Source organism: Saimiri boliviensis, chromosome 9 (genome assembly GCF_048565385.1).
Source record: "Saimiri boliviensis isolate mSaiBol1 chromosome 9, mSaiBol1.pri, whole genome shotgun sequence".
NCBI classification, from domain to species: Eukaryota; Metazoa; Chordata; class Mammalia; order Primates; family Cebidae; genus Saimiri; species Saimiri boliviensis.
This window is the reverse complement of record NC_133457.1, coordinates 79165199-79186070: the sequence shown is the minus strand read 5'-3', so window position 1 is coordinate 79186070 and position 20872 is coordinate 79165199. Positions and strand designations below refer to the sequence as shown.

Sequence of the window (20872 nt, the reverse complement as noted above, 5' to 3'; positions counted from 1 at the left end):
CTTCTCTTCCAGTCTCACTTTCCCTCTATCCTCTCACGCTTCCTGGGTCAAAGAAACTAACATCTTGGGGTCTGCTTCTGGTGAAGCCCAAACCAAGACAACTGGCTAGTTGGCTGATTGGCTGTGTGGATGGGCACACTTAGCAGCAAAGAAAGAAAGGGAAGCCCGCGCACCGGCCGGGCCCTGGCACACGCGCTGCCCCCACAGTGTGTCTAGACTACGTCGGGCACGTGCACAGCCAACAGATCCGACACAGGAAAAAGCACTTCTCAGCTGTCCCCACCATCCTGCTATTTGTCATTCCATCCATCTGCTGTCCCCACGAAACGCTCACCCACGTCAGCTAAAATGGTACACTGGGCTTGGAATCGGCTGGGGAAATGTCAGGCCGACAGAACAGGGGAGAGAACTGAAATAGCAACTGTGTGGACGGTGGTGGCGACACAAATCTGCCCCTTCGCGTAGAAGGCAGGACTCCCAGAGCTCAGGAAGCCTCTCGTGGGGGAACTGGTATCTGGCAAAGGCTGCAGAGAGGGGGCCCTGGGACTTGGGGGCAGCTGGAGAGGGGCTCTCCGCCCTCTCCTCCTGGGCACGCTTCACCCCTTCCTCCTAGAACAGAACGGACTGTCCAAACATAGAACTGAGTTTGTCTAAAGTCATTGTTTATTTTTAAACGTTCGTTTTTCAATCAATCTTCCATGGTGCAGTTCAAGAAAAATGTGGATTTTCATGCCTGAGGTCAGCTGCAGGATGTACCTCGCAGAACAGCGTGTGCCTTTGTGGGCTGGGGATTGGGTGTTTTGTTCTGTTTTGTTTTCCCAGAGAAAAGGGGTCATTCTAAAAGCAGGACTGGCCGGGCGCGGTGGCTCAAGCCTGTAATCCCAGCACTTTGGGAGGCCGAGGCGGGTGGATCACGAGGTCGAGAGATCGAGACCATCCTGGTCAACATGGTGAAACCCCGTCTCTACTAAAAATACAAAAAGTTAGCTGGGCATGGTGGCACGTGCCTGTAATCCCAGCTACTTAGGAGGCTGAGGCAGAAGAATTGCCTGAACCCAGGAGGCGGAGGTTGCGGTGAGCTGAGATCTCGCCATTGCACTCCAGCCTGGGTAACAAGAGCGAAACTCTGTCTCAAAAAAAAAAAAAAAAAAAAAAAAAAAAAAAAAAAAGCAGGACTGTTTGGATCTTAGAAGGCTAAATATTTACTTATTATTAAAAAAATTTTTTTTTCTTCTTTTTGAGATGAATTCTCACTGTCACGCAGGCTGGAGTGCAATGGCACGACCTCAGCTCACTGCAACCTCTGCCTCAAGCGATTCTCCTATCTCAGCCTCTCCGACCACCTGGGGTTACAGGTGTGCGCCACCATGCTCACCTAATTTTTGTATTTTTAGTGGAGATGGGGTTTCACCTTGTTAGCCAGGCTGGTCTCGAACTCCTGACCTCAAGTGATGCACTGGCCTCAGCCTCCCAAAATGCTGGGATTACAGGCGTGAGCCACCACCCCCGGCCTATTTATTGTTTTATTTATTTTAGAGAAAGATCTCCCTATGTTGCCCAAGCTGTCCTCATACTCCTAGGCTCAAAGGATCCACCCGCCTGGGCCTCCAGAAGTGTTGAGGTTATAGGTGTGAGCCACCGTGCCTGGCCATGGATACTTATACATTCATTCTACAAATATTTATTGCGTGCCTGTATTGATCCAGGCACTGTCTTGAGCTCCAGGAAGAAAGCAGTGAGCAAATTTCCACAAAATTCCCCACCTCATCGAGATTACACACCAGTAGAAAGGCTGGACAGTAAACAAATAAGTGTACAAATGTCAGGAGATTTTAAGTGTGAAGAAAAGCACAGGGGCCAGGGACAGTGGCTCAAACCTGTAATCCCAGCACTTGGGAAGCCAAGGCATTCAGATCACCTGAGGTTAGGAGTTCGAGACCAGCCTGGCTAACATGGTGAAACCCCACCTCTGCTAAAAATATAAAAATTAGCCAGGTATGGTAGCGGGCACCTGGAGTCCCAACTACTCGGGAGGCTGGGGCGGGAGAATGACTTGAACCTGGGAGGCGGAGGTTTCAGTGAGCCAAGATGGCACCATTGCACTCCAGCCTGGATGACAGAGCCAGACTCTGTTTCAAAAACAAAAACAAAAAAAAAAAACAAAAACAAAAAAGAAGAAGAAGAGAAGAAAAGCAGAGGAAAGAAAATGCCATTTGAGTCTGGGTAGCCAGGGAGAGTGTTCCAGTCATCTCTTGCCGCATGCTAAGCCACCTCATGACTAATTTACTTGAAACAACAATCATTTGCTTATCTCTCATGTTTCCGTGGACAAACTGGCTTAGCTCTACAGTTCTTTTGTTTTATGCAGATTTTCGCTGCAGCTACGAATGGCCAGGATGCCTCACTCACATGTCTGGTGTCCTGGCAGGGATGGCTGGGGGGCTGGGCTCAGTGGGGTGCTGGGACAACTGGGCTCCCTCTCCAGGTGGTCTCAGCTGCTTTCCCTCTCCACGAGGGCTGTCCATGTGGCCTCTCACATGGTCTCCCCATGTGGCCTTTCCAGCAGGGCAGCCAGACTTCTTACCTGACAGCTCAGAGCTCCTGAAATACAGAAGCAGAAGCTGCCAGCTGTGTCAAGGTTTAGGCCCGGAATTGGCAGGGCATCATACCTGTCACATCCTGTTAGTTGAAGCCAGGATCGGCTGACATCCCGTGTGGGAGAAGGCTACACAAGGAAAGGGGTGCTGGGAGGCCTGGCTCCTCGAGGGCTGGCCGCCCAGGCTTCCCTGACCATGTGCCAGCTGAGCAGAGACCAGGAGAGAGGAAGGAGTGGGCCCTGCAGCGCCGGAGGACAGGAAAACTCCCCAAGTCAGGGATGTGCTACAGGAACAGCCAGGAAAAAAACAGGCCACTGCGGCAGGAACGGGGCAACTACAGGTTTGTGCCAGGTGCCTGGCTAATTTTTAAACTATTTTGTAGAGATGAGGTCTTGCTATGTTGCCCAGGCTGGTCTCAAATTCCTGGCCTCAAGCAATCCTCTTGCCTTGGCCTCCCAAAGTGCTGGGATTACTGGTGCAAACCACCACGACGATCTGGAGTCATTCTTGGCTCCTCTCTTTTTCTCAGTACTAGGGTGACCGTATAAATCATTACATCAACCTGAACTTCCCCAGACAAACAAGATGTATGTATCTGTCCATTAACCCACATCCCATCCGCCATCAGCAAACCCAGTCAGCTCTAACTTTTTTTTTTTTTTTTTTTTTTTTTGAGACGGAGTTTCACTCTTGTTACCCAGGCTGGAGTGCAATGGCGAGATCTCTGCTCACCGCAACCTCCGCCTCCTGGGGTCAGGCAGTTCTCCTGCCTCAGCCTCCTGAGTAGCTGGGATTACAGGCACGTGCCACCATGCCCAGCTAATTTTTTGTACTTTTAGTAGAGATGGGGTTTCACCATGTTGACCAGGATGGTCTCGATCTCTCGACCTCGTGATCCACCCGCCTCGGCCTCCCAAAGTGCTGGGATTACAGGCTTGAGCCACCGCGCCCAGCCAGCTCTAACTTAAGACACATATCCAGCATCCGGCTATTTCTCGCCTCCTCCCCCTCCGCATCATCCTTGCCCAGGCTTTCACCCTGTGCTGCCTTTATCTTTGCAATGGCCTCCTGGTTGATCCCACTTCCAGACTTGCCTCTTACCCCCAAATCTGTTTGCACAGCAGCCAGAGTAAGCCCGTTAGGAGTAAGTGGGATTGTGTTACTCCTCTGCTGAAAATGCTGGACCGTTCAGAGGAAAAGCTAAAGTCTTCAAAATGGCCTACAGCGGCCATCTGTTCCCTGCAGCCGCTCTGATGTCATCCACAGGTTCCCGCCTCTTCTCACTCCAGGTAAGCTACACCCGCCCTCACGCTCTGCAGATAAGTCAAGCACAGTCTCGCTTCTGCCTAGCCTTTGACTTCTCTTCCCTCTGCCTGGAACGCTTCCCAGATAACGACAGGGCTTCCTCTCTCACGCCTCTCTGGTCACATGTCCCCGACTCCCAATAAGAAATGACGTCACCCGCTGTCGGCTCTGAAAAGCCGTCTGTGCAGCGTTCCTCGTGTGGCTCCTTGCTCGCTGCAGCTGCCTCCCCGGCCACGGCCTCCTGCAGCTTTATCCGCAGAGTCCCTGAACTCTCGCTTTCTTTTCAATCCCGGCGTCGGATCACCGGCGTTACCCACCACGGGAGACGCAGCCCTGGACACCAGCTCCGAAATCACCACCAAGGACTTAAGGAGAAGAAGGAAGCTGTGGAAGAGACGGAGAATGGAAGAGACGTCCCTGCTAATGAGAATGCTAAAGAGGGGGCCGGGCGCGGTGGCTCACGCCTGTAATCCTAACACTTTGGGAGGCTGATCGCCCGAGGTCAGGAGTTCAAGACCGGCCTGGCCATCATGGTGAAACCCCATCTTAAAAAAAAAAAAAGAATGCTAACGAGGAAAACGGGAGCAGGAAGCTGACCATGAGGTAGATGAAGAAGAGGAAGGAGGTGGGGACGAAGAGGAGGAGGAAGAAGCAGGTGATGGAGGTGAAGACGGGGAAGCTGAGTCTGCCACGGGCAAGCGGACAGCTGAACATGACGAGGATGACGATGTCGATACCAAGAAGCAGAAGACCGACGAGGATGACTAGACAGCAAAAAAGGAAAAGTTAAACTTAAAAAAAAAAAAAAAAAAAAAAAAAAAGGCCGCCGTAACCTAGTCACCCTCCTATTCACCCTCGACTTCCCGTCTCGGAATCTAAACGTGGTCACCTTTGAGTAGAGAGGCCCGCCCACTGCAGGCGACACCGCTCTCCACCACCCAACCCAAACCGTGAGAATTCCCAACAGGGAGGAAAAAGCCGAAACTTCCAAGGCCCTGCTTTTTTTCTTAAAAGTACTTTAAGGGGCTGGGCGCCGTGGCTCACGCCTGTAATCCCAGCGCTTTGGGAGGCCAAGGCGGGTGGATCACCTGAGGCCGGGAGTTCAAGACCAGCCTGACCAAAATGGAGAAACCCTGTCTCTACTAAAAATATAAAATTAGCCGGGCATGGTGGCACATGCCTGTAATCCCAGCTATTCCTGAGGCTGAGGCAGGGCACTCGCTGGAACCTAAAAGGCGGAGGTTGCGGTGAGCCAAGATGGCGCCATTGCACTCCAGCGTGCACAAGAGCGAAACTCCATCTAAAAAAAAAAAAGTACTTAAAAAAATTACTTTAAAAAGAAAATGTGTTTGCATTTTTAATTTACATATCTTTGTACATATTGTTAGGGTCAGCCATTTTTTATGATCTCAGGGTGACCAAACCAGCCTTTGAAGCATTCTCTGTCCTACTTCTGACTTTGCTTGTGGTGTGTGACTGTGTTCATTATAATCTCAAAGGGGGAGAAAAGCAAAAACGACAATAAAAAAACAATCTTATTCCGAGCATTCCAGTAACTTTTTTATGTATGTACTTAGCAGTACTGCAAGTAGTTGGTTTGTGTGAGATAGTTTAAAAGGCCCCCCAAAATAAAGCCAGGCACTGTGGCTCACGCCTGTAATCCCAGCACTTTGGGAAGCCAAGGTGGGTAGATCATGAGGTCAGGAGTTCAAGACCAGCCTGGCCAACAGGGTGAAACCCCATCTCTACTAAAAACACAAAAATTAGCTAGGCATGGTGGCACACATCTGTAATCCCAGCTACTCGGGAGACTGCGGCAGGAGAATTGCTTGAACCTGGGAGGCAGTGGTTGCCATAAGTCGAAATCTCGCCACTGCACTTCAGCCTGGGTGACAAAGCGAGACTCCATCTCAAAAAAAAAAAAAAAAAAGTCCAAAGATAAACGGTTTCTTTTTTTTCCTTTTTTGTCTATGAAGTTGCTGGGGTTTTTTTTTCTTTTTTTGGCCTGCTGGAGGTATGTGTGAAACAATGTTGTCCAACAATAAACAGGAATTTTATTTTGCCGAGTTGTTCTAACAACAAAAATGACATCAGCTGAGCACAGTGGCCCATGCCTGTAATCACAGCACTTTGTGAGGCTGAGGCAAGAGGACTGCTTGAGGCCAAGAATTCAAGACCAGTCTGGGCAATTTATTAAGACTCCATCTCTTCAAAAAATACATAAAAATTAGCTGGGGGCCGGGCGCGGTGGCTCAAGCCTGTAATCCCAGCACTTTGGGAGGCCGAGGCGGGTGGATCACAAGGTCAAAAGATCGAGACCATCCTGGTCAACATGGTGAAACCCCATCTCTACTAAAAATACAAAAAAAATTAGCTGGGCATGGTGGCGCATGCCTGTAATCCCAGCTACTCAGGAGGCTGAGGCAGGAGAATTGCCTGAACCCAGGAGGCGGAGGTTGCGGTGAGCCGAGATCGCGCCATTGCACTCCAGCCTGGGTAACAAGAGCGAAACTCCGTCTCAAAAAAAAAAAAAAAAAAAAAAAAAAAAAAATTAGCTGGGCATGGTGGTGCATACCTGTAGTTCTAGCCACTCAGGAGGCTGAGGCAGGAGGATCCCTTGAGCCCAGGAGTTCAAAGCTGCAGTGAGCTGTGTTTGCACCACTGCACTCTAGTCTGGGCAACACAGCAAGACCCTGTCTCAAAAAAATCACAACAAAATGACACCAATCTCTATCAACATCACCTCTACCTCATCCCAGCTTTCCTTGCCTTACATGGTAAATTGCATTTTCTAACAATGGCCACATTTATGTATGTTCCCACAAGCTCTTCTAGAATTACTCCTCCCATCAAAGAGTTTTCTGTTTTGTTTTGTTTTGTTTTTTCTTTTTTTGAAACAGGGTCTTGCTCTGTCACCCAGGCTGGAGTGCAGTGGCAAAATCCCAGCTCACTGCAACCTCTACCTTTGGGTTCAAGCAATTCTCATGCCTCAGTCTTCTGAGTAGCTGGGACTCCAGGCACGTGCCACCACGCCCAGCTAATTTTTGTATTTTTAGTAGAGACAGGGTTTCACCACGTTGACTAGGCTAGTCTCAAATCCTGGCCTCAAGCTATCCATCTGTCTCCGCCCAGCAAAGTGCTGGGATTACAGGCATGAGGCACCGAGAATACGAACCAGCCTTTAGTAACTGGCTTCTAATAAGTAAACTGTGGTCGGGCGTGGTGACTCAGACCTGTAATCCCAGCACTTTGGGAGGGCATGAGCCGATTACCTGAAGTAGGGAGTTCAAGACCAGCCTGGCTAACACGGTGAAACCCTATCTCTACTAAAAATACAAAAAAAAATTAGCCAGACGTGGTAGCGCACTGTAATCCAAGCTACTCGGGATGCTGAGGCAGGAGAATTGTTTGAACCCAGGAGGCAGAGTTTGAACCCAGGTTGCAGTGAGCCAAGATCGCACCATTACACTCCAGCCTGGGCAGCAACAGCAAGACTCCAGATCAATGAAAAAAAAGGTAAGCTGTGACAGATGCCCCAGCCATTGTGGACCAGGGAAAGCTGCTCCTGTCACCCTATGCTAGGCCCTGTCCAAAGCCTGACCCACAGAATCCATCAGTTTGGGCTCATTTAGTTGCAGAGCCATAGTCACCGAATGCCTCATTTAATTTTTCTCTATAGTATCTAACATAATGCGTATTTACTTGTTTCTCTATTGTCTATCTATGCGCCCCCACCAAGAGAACGTGAGTTCCTTGAAGGCAGAAACTTTTGTCTATTTTTTCCAGTCTCAGTATCTAGAAAAGTACCTAGCACACAGTGGGCACTTGAAAAAATATTTGTTGAACAAATGAATTAAAGAAAACTGCTAATTAAAGAAAACTGCTCCTTACTATAATTCGCAACACCTTCTGCTGAGGCATGTGACCTTTTCCTGAAGAAAGTGTTCTCTGGTGTGTTTTGGACCAGCTCCCTGCTAAAAAATATCTCTTGTCAGCCATCTGGAAAATGATAAAGTTGGATCCATACCTCCCACTATACACCAGGAAATAGTCCAAGCGGATCAAAGATTTATACATGGTAAAATGAAGCCATTCAAGTCCTAGAAAAAGCAGCGTAGCATTCTGATGTCGCCTTGGAGTAGGAAAGCCTTTCTAGCTACGACTCAGTCTCCGGCAGCCATTAAAGAAAAAGACGGGCTGGCACCGTGGCTCACACCTGTCATCCTAGTACTTTGGGAGGCCAAGGTGGTTAGATTGAGCTCAGGAGTTCAAGACCAGCCTGGGCAGCATAGCAAAACCTCATCTCTACTGGAAAGAAAAAAAGGAAGGAAGAAATGGATCAACTCAAAGTACATAAAAATCAAAAACTTCTGTTTGATCATGAAAACAACGACAAAACAGCGTGAGTAAAATCCAAAGATAAATGACAATCCTGGTGGAAAACAAGCAGCTTAAATCACAAAGAGCTAAACTTCCTGATCTATTAACACAAAGAAACAATGTCTTTATCAGCAACATGAAAACAGAGTAACACACACAAAAAAGAAAAAATAAATAAAACAAAGAAACAAAAAATTTCTGGACATTAGGCAGAAAAAAAAAAGCCAAGCTAGGCCGAAACTCAGTGGAAAAATCGACATTCAGGCAGGCAGTTCACAGAAGAGAGAAGTATAAAGTCGGCCCCCTATATCTGAGAGTTCTACATTGTGGATTCAACCAACCATGGGTTGAAAATATTTGGGGCCAGGAGCAGTGGCTCATGTCTGTAATCCTAGCACGTTGGGAGGCCGAGGTAGGAGGGGACCCACTGAGACCAGCCTGGGCAACACAGTGAGATCCTGTCTCTACAAAATATTAACTGGGCGTAATGGCATATGCTTGTAGTCCCAGCCTCTCATGAGGCTAAGAAGTAGGAGGATCATCTGAGCCTTGGAGGTCAAGGCTGCAGTGAGCTGAGATTGTGCCACTGTACTCCAGCCTGGACAACAGAATGAGACCCTATTAAAAAAAAAAAGGAAAAAAAATCTAATAAAAATTATGTAAATTTTTAAAAAGCATAACTACTATTTACATAGTATTAGGTATTATAAATAATCTAGAGATGATTTAAAGTATATGGAAGGGCTGGGTGTGGTGGCTTATGCCTATAATGCCAACAGTTTGGGAGGCCGGGGTGGGAGGATCACTTGAGCTCAGGAGTTTGAGACAAGACTGGGCAGCATACTGAGACCTCATCTTATCTTAATATGTATATATATAGAAGGATGTGCACAGGTTTTATGCAAATACTACACCTTTTTTTTTGAGATGGGTTCTCATTCTCTCCTCCAGGCTGGAGGAGTATAGTGGCGTGATTTTGGCTCATTGCAACCTCTGCCTCTCAGGTTCAATTGATCCTCCCATGTCCGCCCCCCAAGTAGATGGGACTACAGGCCTGTGCCACCAAGCCTGGAAATGTTCTTGTATTTTTGGTAGAGGTAGGGTTTTCCCATGTTGCCCAGGCTGGTCTCGATCTCCTGAGCTCAAGTGATCTGCCCGCCTTGGCCTCCCAGAGTGCTGGGATGTCAGGTATAAGCCATAGTGCCTGGCCAATACGACACCATCTTACATCAGGGACTTGAGCATCTGTGGATTTTGGCATCTGTGGGGGTCCTAGAACCAATCCCCCACCCATAGGCTGTACAAATGGCCCTTAATCATAGTTTAAAAATTCACGCTTTCTCACATATAACAAAAATATAAAATAAAACTATACCAAAAAGCTGTTTCTTCTGTATCAGGTTGGCAAACATTCCAAACCATAGCAAGACAACCCTGGCAAGATGGTGAGGTCACGGGTACTCTCACATATAACAAACGGTACAACCTCCGTGTAGGATAATTGGGCCATATCTATCAACATTATGAAAATCAGCAACTTACGTCATAAAGGGCCAAACTTCCTGATATAGTTTGAAAAAAAAAAACCCAAACTCCTAGAAGTTAAGCAGAGAAAAAGACCAACACCCAGGGGAAAAATGGGCATTAAGGCAGTTCACAGAAGAAGGAACTACAAATGACCCTTAATTGTATGAAACTGTTAGCTCTAACAATCGCATTTCTGGGAATTTATCCCACAGATATATTTGCACCTATATGAAATGAGATATGTATAAAGTTACTCACTGTAGCATTCTGCATAGTAGCAAAACATTGGAAACAATGTTACTGTCCACCAATAGAAGACTGGTAAGCTAAATTATGGCACATCCATATAACACAATACTAGATAGCTGTAAAGAAGAATGAGAACTCTTTTTTTTTTTTTTTTTTTTTTTTTTTTTTTTTGAGATGGAGTCTCACTCTGTTGCCCAGGCTGGAGCTCAGTGGTACGATCTCAGCTCACTGCAACCTCTGCCTCTCGGGTTCAAGAGATTCTCTTGCCTCAACCTCCCAACTAGCTGGGATTACAGGCACACACCACCATACCCAGCTAATTTTTTGGTATGAGAACACTTTTTTGTACTATTTTGGAAAGAACTATTGATGTACTATTAAAAGAAAAATGCATATGCACCTACTATGTACCCACAAAAATTAAGATTTAAAACTTAAATAAATAAAAAAGAAAAATGCAAGGTGCCAAACGGTATGTATAGCATGCGATCTGCTAATTAAAATGCCAAAAGAAGAAGAAACAGCAGACAGCAAGAATACACACATTCATGTTTGCTTATATATGGGGAAAGAAAGTCAGGAAAGTGACAGGAGAAGCTAATAACGTGGTTAACTACAATGGTAGAGGAGTGGCTTCACAGATAAGGGACTCGTTTGCATCTAGGACTTTTCTTTGTATACATTTTTATATATTATTTTATTTCTTCTGAAAATGCCTCATAATTTGCAATAAACAATTCACTCCTTAGCTCCAAAAGCAAGTCCTTTATCAAAATGCAAATGTTCCAGAGGGCTGTAGCCAGATTCTGTGGACCTCAATCTTTTTCACCCCTAAGAATTCATCCCTGTGATTTCTCTCTTCCCCTGCTTGGAGACCTCTAGAGAGCCAGCCTGCAGCTGCTCAGACCATTGACTGCTAAACAGCTCATCGTTGCTACTGCTGAAAATGCCTGGTGGTTATGCCTTCCCCGACCCGGGACAGCCCACAGCTGATGACGGCCCTCCTTGCCTCAAGGTGGGATGACTTTGGTGGTGCCATTCACACTGCAGAGCTGCCTGGGCTCAGGCTGAGGTTGGACATTAGCCAACCCAGCAACTCTGCCCAGTTTCTTCCTTTGCTGTACCTCGCTTCCCTCATCTTCTTGGTTTCTCCTGAGAGCTTCCCTCAATAAATCACTTACCCCAGAATCCTTGTCTCAGACTCTGCTTCTAGGCCCAACTTACGATGTTCACAAAATAAATAACACTGATTGATAACAGATCTCTTTCTCCGAAATGAATGACCAGTAGAAACTTCTGACTAGCACGAGCATCAGCATATCCACGCGGTGCTAAACTAACACCAACCCAAAGCAGATAGTGCTGGGTGGACTCGGTACGGGTTAATTGCTCATGGGTGTCCATCTCCACCACCTTCAGACCCAAGGCTCCAGGGCTGCCAGCCTGAGAACCCTAAGTCATGATCTGGGGCACTTTGGCTGGATTTCCTGGCAACTGGCTGAGACCAGGACTCTAAATAGGGTTGGAAGGAGGAGGGAGCAAAAAAGGCTAGAGTGGGCGTCAGCTGGTTTTGCCTGCCAGTCATCCACCATAATCCGTCCCCATTCTGCTGCACAGAAGTGTTGTGGCTGAGAGGCCTGCTTTTCTCCTCCCCTCTAGTTAATATGACTAAATTCTCCCTATGGAATGGGAATGGAAAGGCCACACCCAGGCCAGTGTCTTCAGGAAGGGGCTGTGACCCTTTCACACCTGTACCAGACACAACCATCATCTCGCCCTGTTTTGCCGGCTTTCAGGTGTATGTGCTGAAGGCTGCTTACAGCTAGCCTCTGGGGATTTTCCTGGCACAGGAAGCATGCTTGGCCAGTGCACAGGGCAAGTTGGAAGGGCTCCAATGTCAGCAGCCTTCAGCCAATGATGGATGGAGAGTCGCGAACAGTGTCCTACGTATCCGCAGTGGGCTAACTCTCAGGAGTATGCTGTACTGCCTGCCGGAGGGCACCAGGGCGATTCAGCACCAGCTACCCACAGCAGGCACTTCCTTGATTCTCTTCCCCACATGGGCACTTTTCTTCCTGTCACACCTCCCCAATTCCCCTGCAGACACTTTCCGGGATCGCTTCCTAAGCAATCCACTTGAACTTTAATCCTTGCCTTCAGAACTGGCTTCTGGAGGAACCGAAAATACATGAAAAAAAGAGAGACCACGGCCTGAAAAAGAGCCCAAAGAGTTAAGCTTCCTGCCAAGTCACCCCCCCGGTGCCTCTGCCCACCAGCCTGCGTGAGCCAGACCCTCAGTGCAGGTTTTTCCAATCAGCCGTCTGTTCTTCCACCCAACACTCAAGATTTGCTTCTTCAAGACAACTCTCCTACCAGCTGAGACCCTTAGAAACCGAGCTTCTACCACGCATAGGAAGACATTGTCTACCCAGCTTCTACCACGCACAGGATGACATCGTCTACCCAGCTTCTATCATGCACAGGATAACATTGTCTATGCAGCTTCTACCATGCATACAATGATGACATTGTCTGTTCAGCTTCTACCAGGCATACAATGACATTGTCTTAGGGCATGGCAGAGCAACACAAGGGAGAACTCTGGGCCCCTGAGTGATGGCATGGAGGAGAACCCCCAACCCAGAACTACTACATGAGAAACAATGCTCTCTAGTCTTTAAGCCATAAGTGTGTTGGGAATCTTTGTTACAGCAGCCATGCCCAATCTTTTTTCTTTTCTTTTTTTTTTTTTTTTTTTTTTTTTTTTTGAGATGGAGTCTTGCTCTGTCACCAGGCTGGAGTGCAGTGGCACCATCTTGGCTCACTGCAACCTCTGCCTCCTGGGTTCAAGCGATTCTCTTGCCTCAGCCTCCTGAGTAGCTGGGATTACAGTCACCCACCACCATGCCTGGCTGATTTTTGTATTTTTAGTAGACATGGGGTTTCGCCATGTTGGTCAGGCTGGTTTTGAACTCCTAACCTTAAGTCATCTGTCCACCTTGGCTTCCCAAAGTGCTGAGATTACAGGTGTGAACCACTATGCCCGGCCCAGCCGTGCCTTAACTTAACTAGCATAGCTGCCCAATGTCCATTTCCTCTTCTGGCCATGGTGTCCTGATTTTCTGCTGGGCAACCCCTTTCTCACTGCTCCCAGACCAGGGGTGCAGCTGACCTTCGTTCTTTCCACTCAGTTCAGCGGGGGAGGGGTGTAGGTCTGGTCCAGAGAGCTGCACATCTCCCAGGGCACACCAATTAGTTGAGGGTGGGCCCAAGAGCCAAATCCACCCAAAATGTTAGCCTGAAAGAGAAACCCTCCTACTGGGTAACTGCACTGTGAGGCAGAAGTCCAGAGCTGTGGGTGGCCATCCAGCCTCCATTTGTGCCAGCCTGAGAAAGAAGCCATCATTGGGGAAATTGAGTTAAAAGACAGAGAGAGGTAAGAGAGGATGACATCATGTAAGCACCAGATCTGGCCACCCCTGAAACCGGAATGACCCTAGGCTTTTCCGCTCCTACATTCCCTTTTCTGCTAAAGTTGTTTTACACTGGGTTTCTGTCCCTTGTAACCAAGAGCTCTGCTTAGTAAAAACCTGACCCTAAAGAGAACGTCAACTGGTTCACAATTCCCTGTGCAAAACAGGCACAGGCCAGCGGTCCCAGTCCTGTCATTTGGATATTCCTTTCTAAGAATGCTCACTTTTGTTGTCTACATGACTCAGATCACCAAGAAGAAAGTAAATCAGCCACCTTCCAGCCAGTCTCCTCCGCGGCAGGTGCTAGGAGAGAACACAATGTTAGTACTCTGCTCTCTGGAGTCAGGGTTGAGCCTCGGCGCTGGCTGTCCTTCGAGGCTCTACCTGTGATACTTGAGTGCCAGGTTCAACCCCTGCTGCTGCTGCTGCCTGAAGGGGTCATTTAGATTGCTTTGTGCTACAGCCTCATCCCAGGAACCTGGAGCTTCAGATGAGGCAGGGCAGGGCCCCTTGGCCCCTGAACCTTGCCAGCCCAAGCAGCAGAGAGGTGAGGACCCCCCACCCCCACCTCACCGCCTAGTCAGCCCTGGTCTCATATCTGCCTCTGCATGGTTCCAGTCCAGCCTGAAGCCTTTGCTTTCTTTTTTGAAGAGAGGGTGAGGAGAGAGGGAAATTGAGGCATTTCCCTCAATCAGGATTCCTGGCCTCTGCCTCCGACCTCCAGAAAACAGCCTCTGTAGTTGCCTCATCTACTCATGGAAACAGGTTTGAGACCCCAGGGGGGCTCTGAGGATTCTCCCAGAAAACATCTGCCCAGTGAGGGCTACCTAGCTCACTGCCCCAAAAGGGTTTGTTTCCTTTCCTTCTGAAACAAAAGCACTGAATTGGAAGAGAAATGTTGGCTCAAGCTATAGAATGTGCCACTTAAAATGTCCAGATCTTGGCATAATGCCTGGCACACAATGTGGGAGAGAAGGAGAGAAGGTGGAAGGAAAGGAGGGAGGGGAAAGGAAAGAAGAGGAGAGGAAGCAGAGAGGCGGGAAACAAGACGAGGATTAGCAACGTTTCCCTAGATCAAGGAGTGGCCCAGGTGGTGATCAGGAGTGGGCAAGAAAAGACAATGGGGTGTAGGTGATCGGAGTATAGGTGATGGGGTGTAGGTGATGGAATATAGGTAATCAGGGTGCAGGTGATCAGAGTGTAGGTCAGGCATCCCCAAACTTTTTACACAGGGGGCCAGTTCACTGTCCCTCAGACCGTTGGAGGGCCGCCACATACTGTGCTCCTCTCACTGACCACCAATGAAAGAAGTGCCCCTTCCTGAAGTGCGGCAGGGGGCTGGATAAATGGCCTCAGGGGGCTGCATGCTGCCTGCGGGCTGTAGTCTGGGGATGCCTGGTGTAGGTGATCAGGGTGCAGATGATTGGGGTATAGGTGATGAGGTGTAGGTGATGGGGTGTTGATGATTTGGGTGTAGGTGATCCAGGTATAGGTGATCAGGTTGTAGGTGATCTGGGTGTAGATGATGGGGTGTAGGTGACTGGGTGTAGGTGATCAGGGTGTAAGTGACTGGGGTATAGGTGACGCAGTGTAGGTGATTGGGGTGTAGATGATCTGAACTTCCTACTCAATTCAGGTAGCAGCTCCCAGCCTGTGGCAAATACCTCCTGAGGCAGGCAGGATGAGGAAACCTCCTCCCCTCCCCCCATGGCCAGCTGCCCACATTTTGCCCTATCAGAGTCTTGCCTTCCATGGCTCTGACACAGGCCTCCAAGGTGAGGAGATGGAGGTAGCAGAGGTCACTGCATTCAGCTGTCACGCACCCTGAGGGAACTCCTGACACTGTTATCCCTCCTGCAAGTGAGGAGTCAACATTTCTCAAGCTCCAGGGTCGGCCCCAGAGCCCATTCAAGGGAGGAAGAAGAGGCTTCAGCCGGCGCATCCTAACCACAGAAAGCCAAGACCTCTGCAGACAAAGTGACCAGGCCCATAAAAAGAGACCCTCGAGTTGAGTTCCCTGCCACGCCACCCCAGGCGTCTCTGCCCACCAGCCTGCATGAGCCTACCCCTTAGTGCAGGTTTTTCTAATCAGCCATTTGTTCTTCCACCCAACACTCAAGATTTGATCCCAGCCTGGACAACATAGCAAAACCCCATCTCTACAAAAAAAAAAAAAAAAAAAAAAAAATACAAAATTAGCTGGGCATAGTGGCACACACCTGTAGTCCCAGTCACTTGGGAGGCTGAAGTGGGAGAGGATCACCTGAGCCTGGCAGGTCAAGGTTGCAGTGAGCCATGCTCACACCACTGCACTCCAGCCTGGGCATCAGAGTGAGAACTTGTCTCAAAAACAAAACAAAACAAAAAAGAGAGAGAAAGATCTGCTTCTTCAAACCCACACCGCTAATACAACGTAATCAGCCTCCCCATCTCCTGAAACGAAACATCACACAATAAGCTCTGAACAGAGAGCTGTGGGTCAGTGTTTCACTTGGCCTTTGAAAGCTTCACAAGAACATTTCATTTATTAAAATAATTTCTGTAAACTATTTCAGAATAACAAAATTCATTTTCCTTGCTTAAACAGCATTTCAAGTCGAAGTATTTTTATTTCAAGGCACCATAAAATGATGATTGCTCTAAGAAATACCTCTCCCTCCATGTGTGAAAATCCTTGGGGGAAAAAAAAAAAGAAAAAAGCCCACACGGTGTTCTTGGCTATCAAGATCGTGGAAAACAAACTTTGGTGAATGTGAGCAAGTGCACCAGACAGGACACGGGTTACAGGGCCTGACGGCACTACGGTAACTGACAATCTTGGAACGGATCCGATGGCTGATGTTCCAAAAGGACACAGAGGTGAACTGGACATTTCTAATTAAGAAGAGCCAGTGGGGTGGGGAACGCTGAAAACCAAAAATCCACGTAGACATACATGGCAGTGTGAACATCTGTCCTCCCCTTCCTTCTCACTTCCTCTCCTCCTCCTCACTCAGGCTGGTATTCTCCTGGTGTACGGATGTCAGCTTGCCCTGCAAAAGGGCCGCCAGTTTTTTAGATGTCTTTTTGAGAAACGAGCTGCCCGGGTGGGCACTGTTCACGTGCAGGTACAGTTCCTCCTGGGTGGGGCCCGTGTAGCCGCAATCCTCGCAGACGTAGAGCTTGTCGCGCCGCTGCTTATAGGCATACTGCTGCTGCACCCCGTGGATTTTCTTCAGGTGGGACTCCAGGGAGCAGCGCTGAGTGAAGGCTTTATTGCAGACACTGCATTTGTAGGGACGAATGCCTGCAAGGACAAGGGGCAGACACAGCATCGGTTGGTCACAACCAAGTCAGAACAACCCAACTATGAAACCAGTAAAAGTCATCCTGACCGAGGATTCATGGCAGCATGAGGACAACGGTCAGAGCAGGAGACAAAACCATCTACAAAGGCTCATAGCATCCACCTGAGCAAACCTAACACAAACGGATGCCAACATAGGAAAAAAAAAAAAAAAAAAAAAAAAAGCACTTCCTGCTTTAGGGAGGAAGATGTTTATTCTTTCAACTGGCCCACCTTAATGTTTTCATTATTGTGAGCAAAGTAAATTCAAAAAAAAAAAAAAATTTAATTTGGGCCACGGGTAGTGGCTCACGCCTGTAATCCCAGCACTGTGGGAGGCTGAGGTGGGCAGATCACTTGAGGTCAGGAGTTTGAGACCAGCCTGGCCAACGTGGTGAAACCCCATCTCTACTAAAAATACAAAAAACTAGCCGGACGTGGTGGCATGCACTTGTAGTCCCAGCAACTCGAGAGGCTGAAATGAGAGAATCGCTGGAACCCGGGATGTGGAGGTTGCAGTGAGCCAAGACTGAGCCACTGCACTCCAGCCTCAGCGATAGAATGATTCTCCATCTTAAAAAAAAATTTTTTTTTTTTTTAATTTGGGTTTTCCCAGAAGCAGAACCTGAAACAAACATTCCAGTACAAGTAGTTTATTTGAGAGGTGATCCCAGGAAGAACCTATGCTGGAACAAAGATGTGAGGCAGGGAGGGGTAGGATCCAGTCCAGGGGGAGCTACCCAGCCAGTTACATGGTGGGCAACTCGAGTCCAGTCCTTCTGCGCAATGCAAGGAGACAGTCCGGCACGCACTTGGCGTCATCCTGCCCCTCCAGGAGCTGGGGTGAGTCACTGGCTCCCAGCTGCTCCTGGGTGGCTGTGATTCTCCATTCCCAGCACTTCTGCCTGCCTTGTGCAGACAGACTGGGATCAGCAGGAAACCCCTCAGGCAGAGGTGCAGCGTGGGCAGTCGCCACCTGGACAGGTGTGCCCAGAAATGGCAGATTCCCAGGCCATCAGCAGGACACTGAGGTGTCTGTTGTAGTTACAAAAATCATTTCCAAATAAGCTCTTGTACTGCTGGCGTTAGAACTGGGCTAACATTAGTGGGACCTGCCCTCTAGCTGAGATTTCACAGGTACAACATAGAGCAGCCTCATCAAAGAACTGCCGCTCCTACCTCCATGATTACTCACTAATGTGTGTGGCAGGATCTCAGATAAAGAACGGAAACATAGACTCTCTCTCTGTGTGTGCAATGGAATATTTAGATAAGCTTGGACAGTACAGTATTTTACATGCTTGCCAGCGCCTCGGGATTACCTGGAGAGCTTTTGAAAATCTTAACTCGATGGGCACGGTGGCTCACGCCTGTAATCTCAGCACTTTGGGAGGCCGAGGCGGGTGGATCGAAAGGTTAAGAGTTCAAGACCAGCCTGGTCGGCATGGTAAACCCTGTCTCTATTAAAAATACAAAAACTAGCTGGGCATGGTGGCATGTGCATGTAATCCCACCTACTTGGAAGGCTGAGGCAGGAAAATTCCTTGAACCGGGACCCAGGAAGCGGAGGTTGCAGTGAGCTGAGATTGTGCCACTATACTCCAGCCTGGGCTACAGAACAAGACTCTGTCTCAAAAAAACAAACAAACAAACAAAAAAAACTAAAACTAAAAAAAAAAAAAAGAAAAAGAAAAAAAAGAAAAGAAAAGAAAAAGAAAAAAAGAAAGAAAATCTTAACTCGTTTCTCCTAAAACCAGCTCAGTGGATCTGGGGTAGAAGTCAGGAATCTAAAACAAACGTCACTGGATATCCCAGTGTTTAAATTGGCTTTTAAGAGCCACCAATTAAGATCTTTAAGATTCTGGTTGTGGTCTTGCCTAAGGTCAGGTAAGGTAACAGAGCAGAAACCTCAGAGCACACCCAGCTCAGTGCCCTACACCGGCAAAGGTCGCCCCTTGAGCCAGTGGCTGAACAGGAGGCTCACACTCAAAAAGAAGGTTGGGACTTAAAGATGGAACAACAGACACTGAGGACTACCCGAGGGTGGACAGAGGGAGGGGCCGAGGACTGACAAACTCCCCATTGGGTACTAACTGGGTGATGGGATCTTCCGAACCTCAAATCTCAGCGCCATGCAATGTACCCATAAAAACAAACCTGCACATGCACCCCCTGAATCTAAAAATCAAAGTGGATTTTTTTTTTTTTTTTTGGTAAAGGTTGAGACTGGTGTGTGACAGAAGCAAACACACTAAGCTGAAATCTCACATGACAGATTCTCGGAAATTCCCATAGAGTATATCAGCAAGTTTTATTGGGCTTTAGTTGTGGGCAGAGTCCAATATTAAACCTTGCACAAAAATAAATGAAATTGGCTGGGTGCAGTGGCTCACACCTGTAATCCTAACACGTTGGGAGGCTGAGGCGGGTGGATCACCTGAGGTCAGGAGCGCCAGACAGCCTGGCCAACATGGTGAAACTCCACCTGTACTAAAAATACAAAAATGAGCCAGGCATGATGGCACATGCCTGTAATCCCAGCTATTGGGGAAGGCTGAGGCAGGAGGATCGCTTGAACCCAGGAGGCAGAGGTTGCAGTGAGCCGAGATTGTGCCACTGCACTCCAGCCTGGGCGACAGAGCAAGACTCTGCTTCAAAATAGGCCGGGTGCAGTGGCTGAAGCCTGTAATCCCAGCACTTTGGGAGGCTGAGGCGGGTGGATCACGAGGTCAAGAGATCAAGACCATCCTGGTCAACATGGTGAAACCCCGTCTCCACTAAAAATACAAAAAAATTAGCTGGGCATGGTGGCACGTGCCTGTAATCCCAGCTACTCAGGAGGCTGAGGCAGGAGAATTGCCTGAACCCAGGGGGCGGAGGTTGCGGTGAGCCGAGATCGCGCCATTGCACTCTAGCCTGGGTAACAAGAGTGAAACTCCGTCTCAAAAAAACAAAACAAAACAAAAACAAAAAAATAAATAAATAAATAAATGAAATTAAGAAATCACCATAGTAAGGTCTAACTTAGGCTCTCAAAGAGAGGATTATGGCTGTGAAGGGGACACACGTCACATAAGTGTGGAAGCTAAGAGAGGGAGAAGATGGTGCTGGGGTGCATGGAGCATGAAGGGGCCACAGCCAGAGCCACGAGACCTTCCTAGAGCCTAGAGACAGAAAGGATGCCACCTGGAGAAACCCGCAGACCCTGTACACATTCCTGGGCCTGCCTCAGAGACCCCAGGTAATAGGTCAGGGGCTGGGATTAGGAAGCTGCAATTTCATTTATAATATTTCATTTTATTTTTTCGAGACTGATCTCGCTCTATCGCCCAGGCCGAAGTACAGTGGCACAGTCTCAACTCACTGCAGCCCCCACCTCCCAGGTTCAAGCAATTCTCCTCCCTCAGCCTCCTGAGTAGTTGGGATTATAGGCGCCTGCCACCACGGCCAGCTAATTTTTGTATTTTTAGTAGAGACAGGGTTTCACCATGTTGGCCAGGCTGGTCTCAAACTCCCAACCTCAGGTGATCTGCCCACTTTGGCCTCTCAAAGTGCTGGGATTACAGGCATGAACCATTGCACCTGGCCCTAATAGTTACCTTTTATTAAAATATAAAAAATAGGCTGGGTGCGGCAGTTCATGCCTGCAATCCCAGCACTTTGGGAGGCCAAGGCAGGCAGATCACCTGAGGTTGGGAGTTCGAGATCAGCCTGGCCAACGCAGTGAAACCTTGTCTCTACTAAAAACGCACAAATTAGCCTGGTGTGATGGCCCATGTCTGTAACCTCAGCTACTTGGGAGAGAGAACGAAAAGCACCTGAACCCGGCAGGCAGAGGTTGCAGTGAGCCAAGATCGTGCCACTGCACTCCAGCCTGGGCAATAGAGCAAGACCCTGTCTCAACATAAATAAATAAATAAAATAAATCATAAAAGGTTTCTATTAATAGTTGTTTAAGAGTAATGTACCCTCAGTTTTACGATGAAAATAGCAGTAAATTAAAAAATAAAACAGAA

At 48.2% G+C, this 20872-nt stretch overlaps 1 protein-coding gene across 2 annotated transcripts in view; it reads right to left on the bottom strand.

Annotated features, from left to right (window-relative positions):
* Nucleotides 1-3582: 3582 nt before the first annotated feature.
* OVOL2 (ovo like zinc finger 2) overlaps nt 3583-20872 on the bottom strand; it is a 46877-nt gene continuing 29587 nt past the window's right edge. Inside the window, exons 4-5 of one of the 2 annotated variants that reach the window (XM_074406201.1) lie at nt 16467-16817; nt 3583-4286 (exon numbers count right to left, since the gene is read on the bottom strand). In XM_074406201.1, the coding sequence (XP_074262302.1) occupies nt 16501-16817 (317 nt within the window). In that variant the 3' untranslated portion in view covers nt 3583-4286; nt 16467-16500. Of the gene's footprint in view, nt 4287-15579; nt 16818-20872 lie in introns of those variants that run through there. The other variant, XM_039479363.2, reaches the window with a different exon arrangement.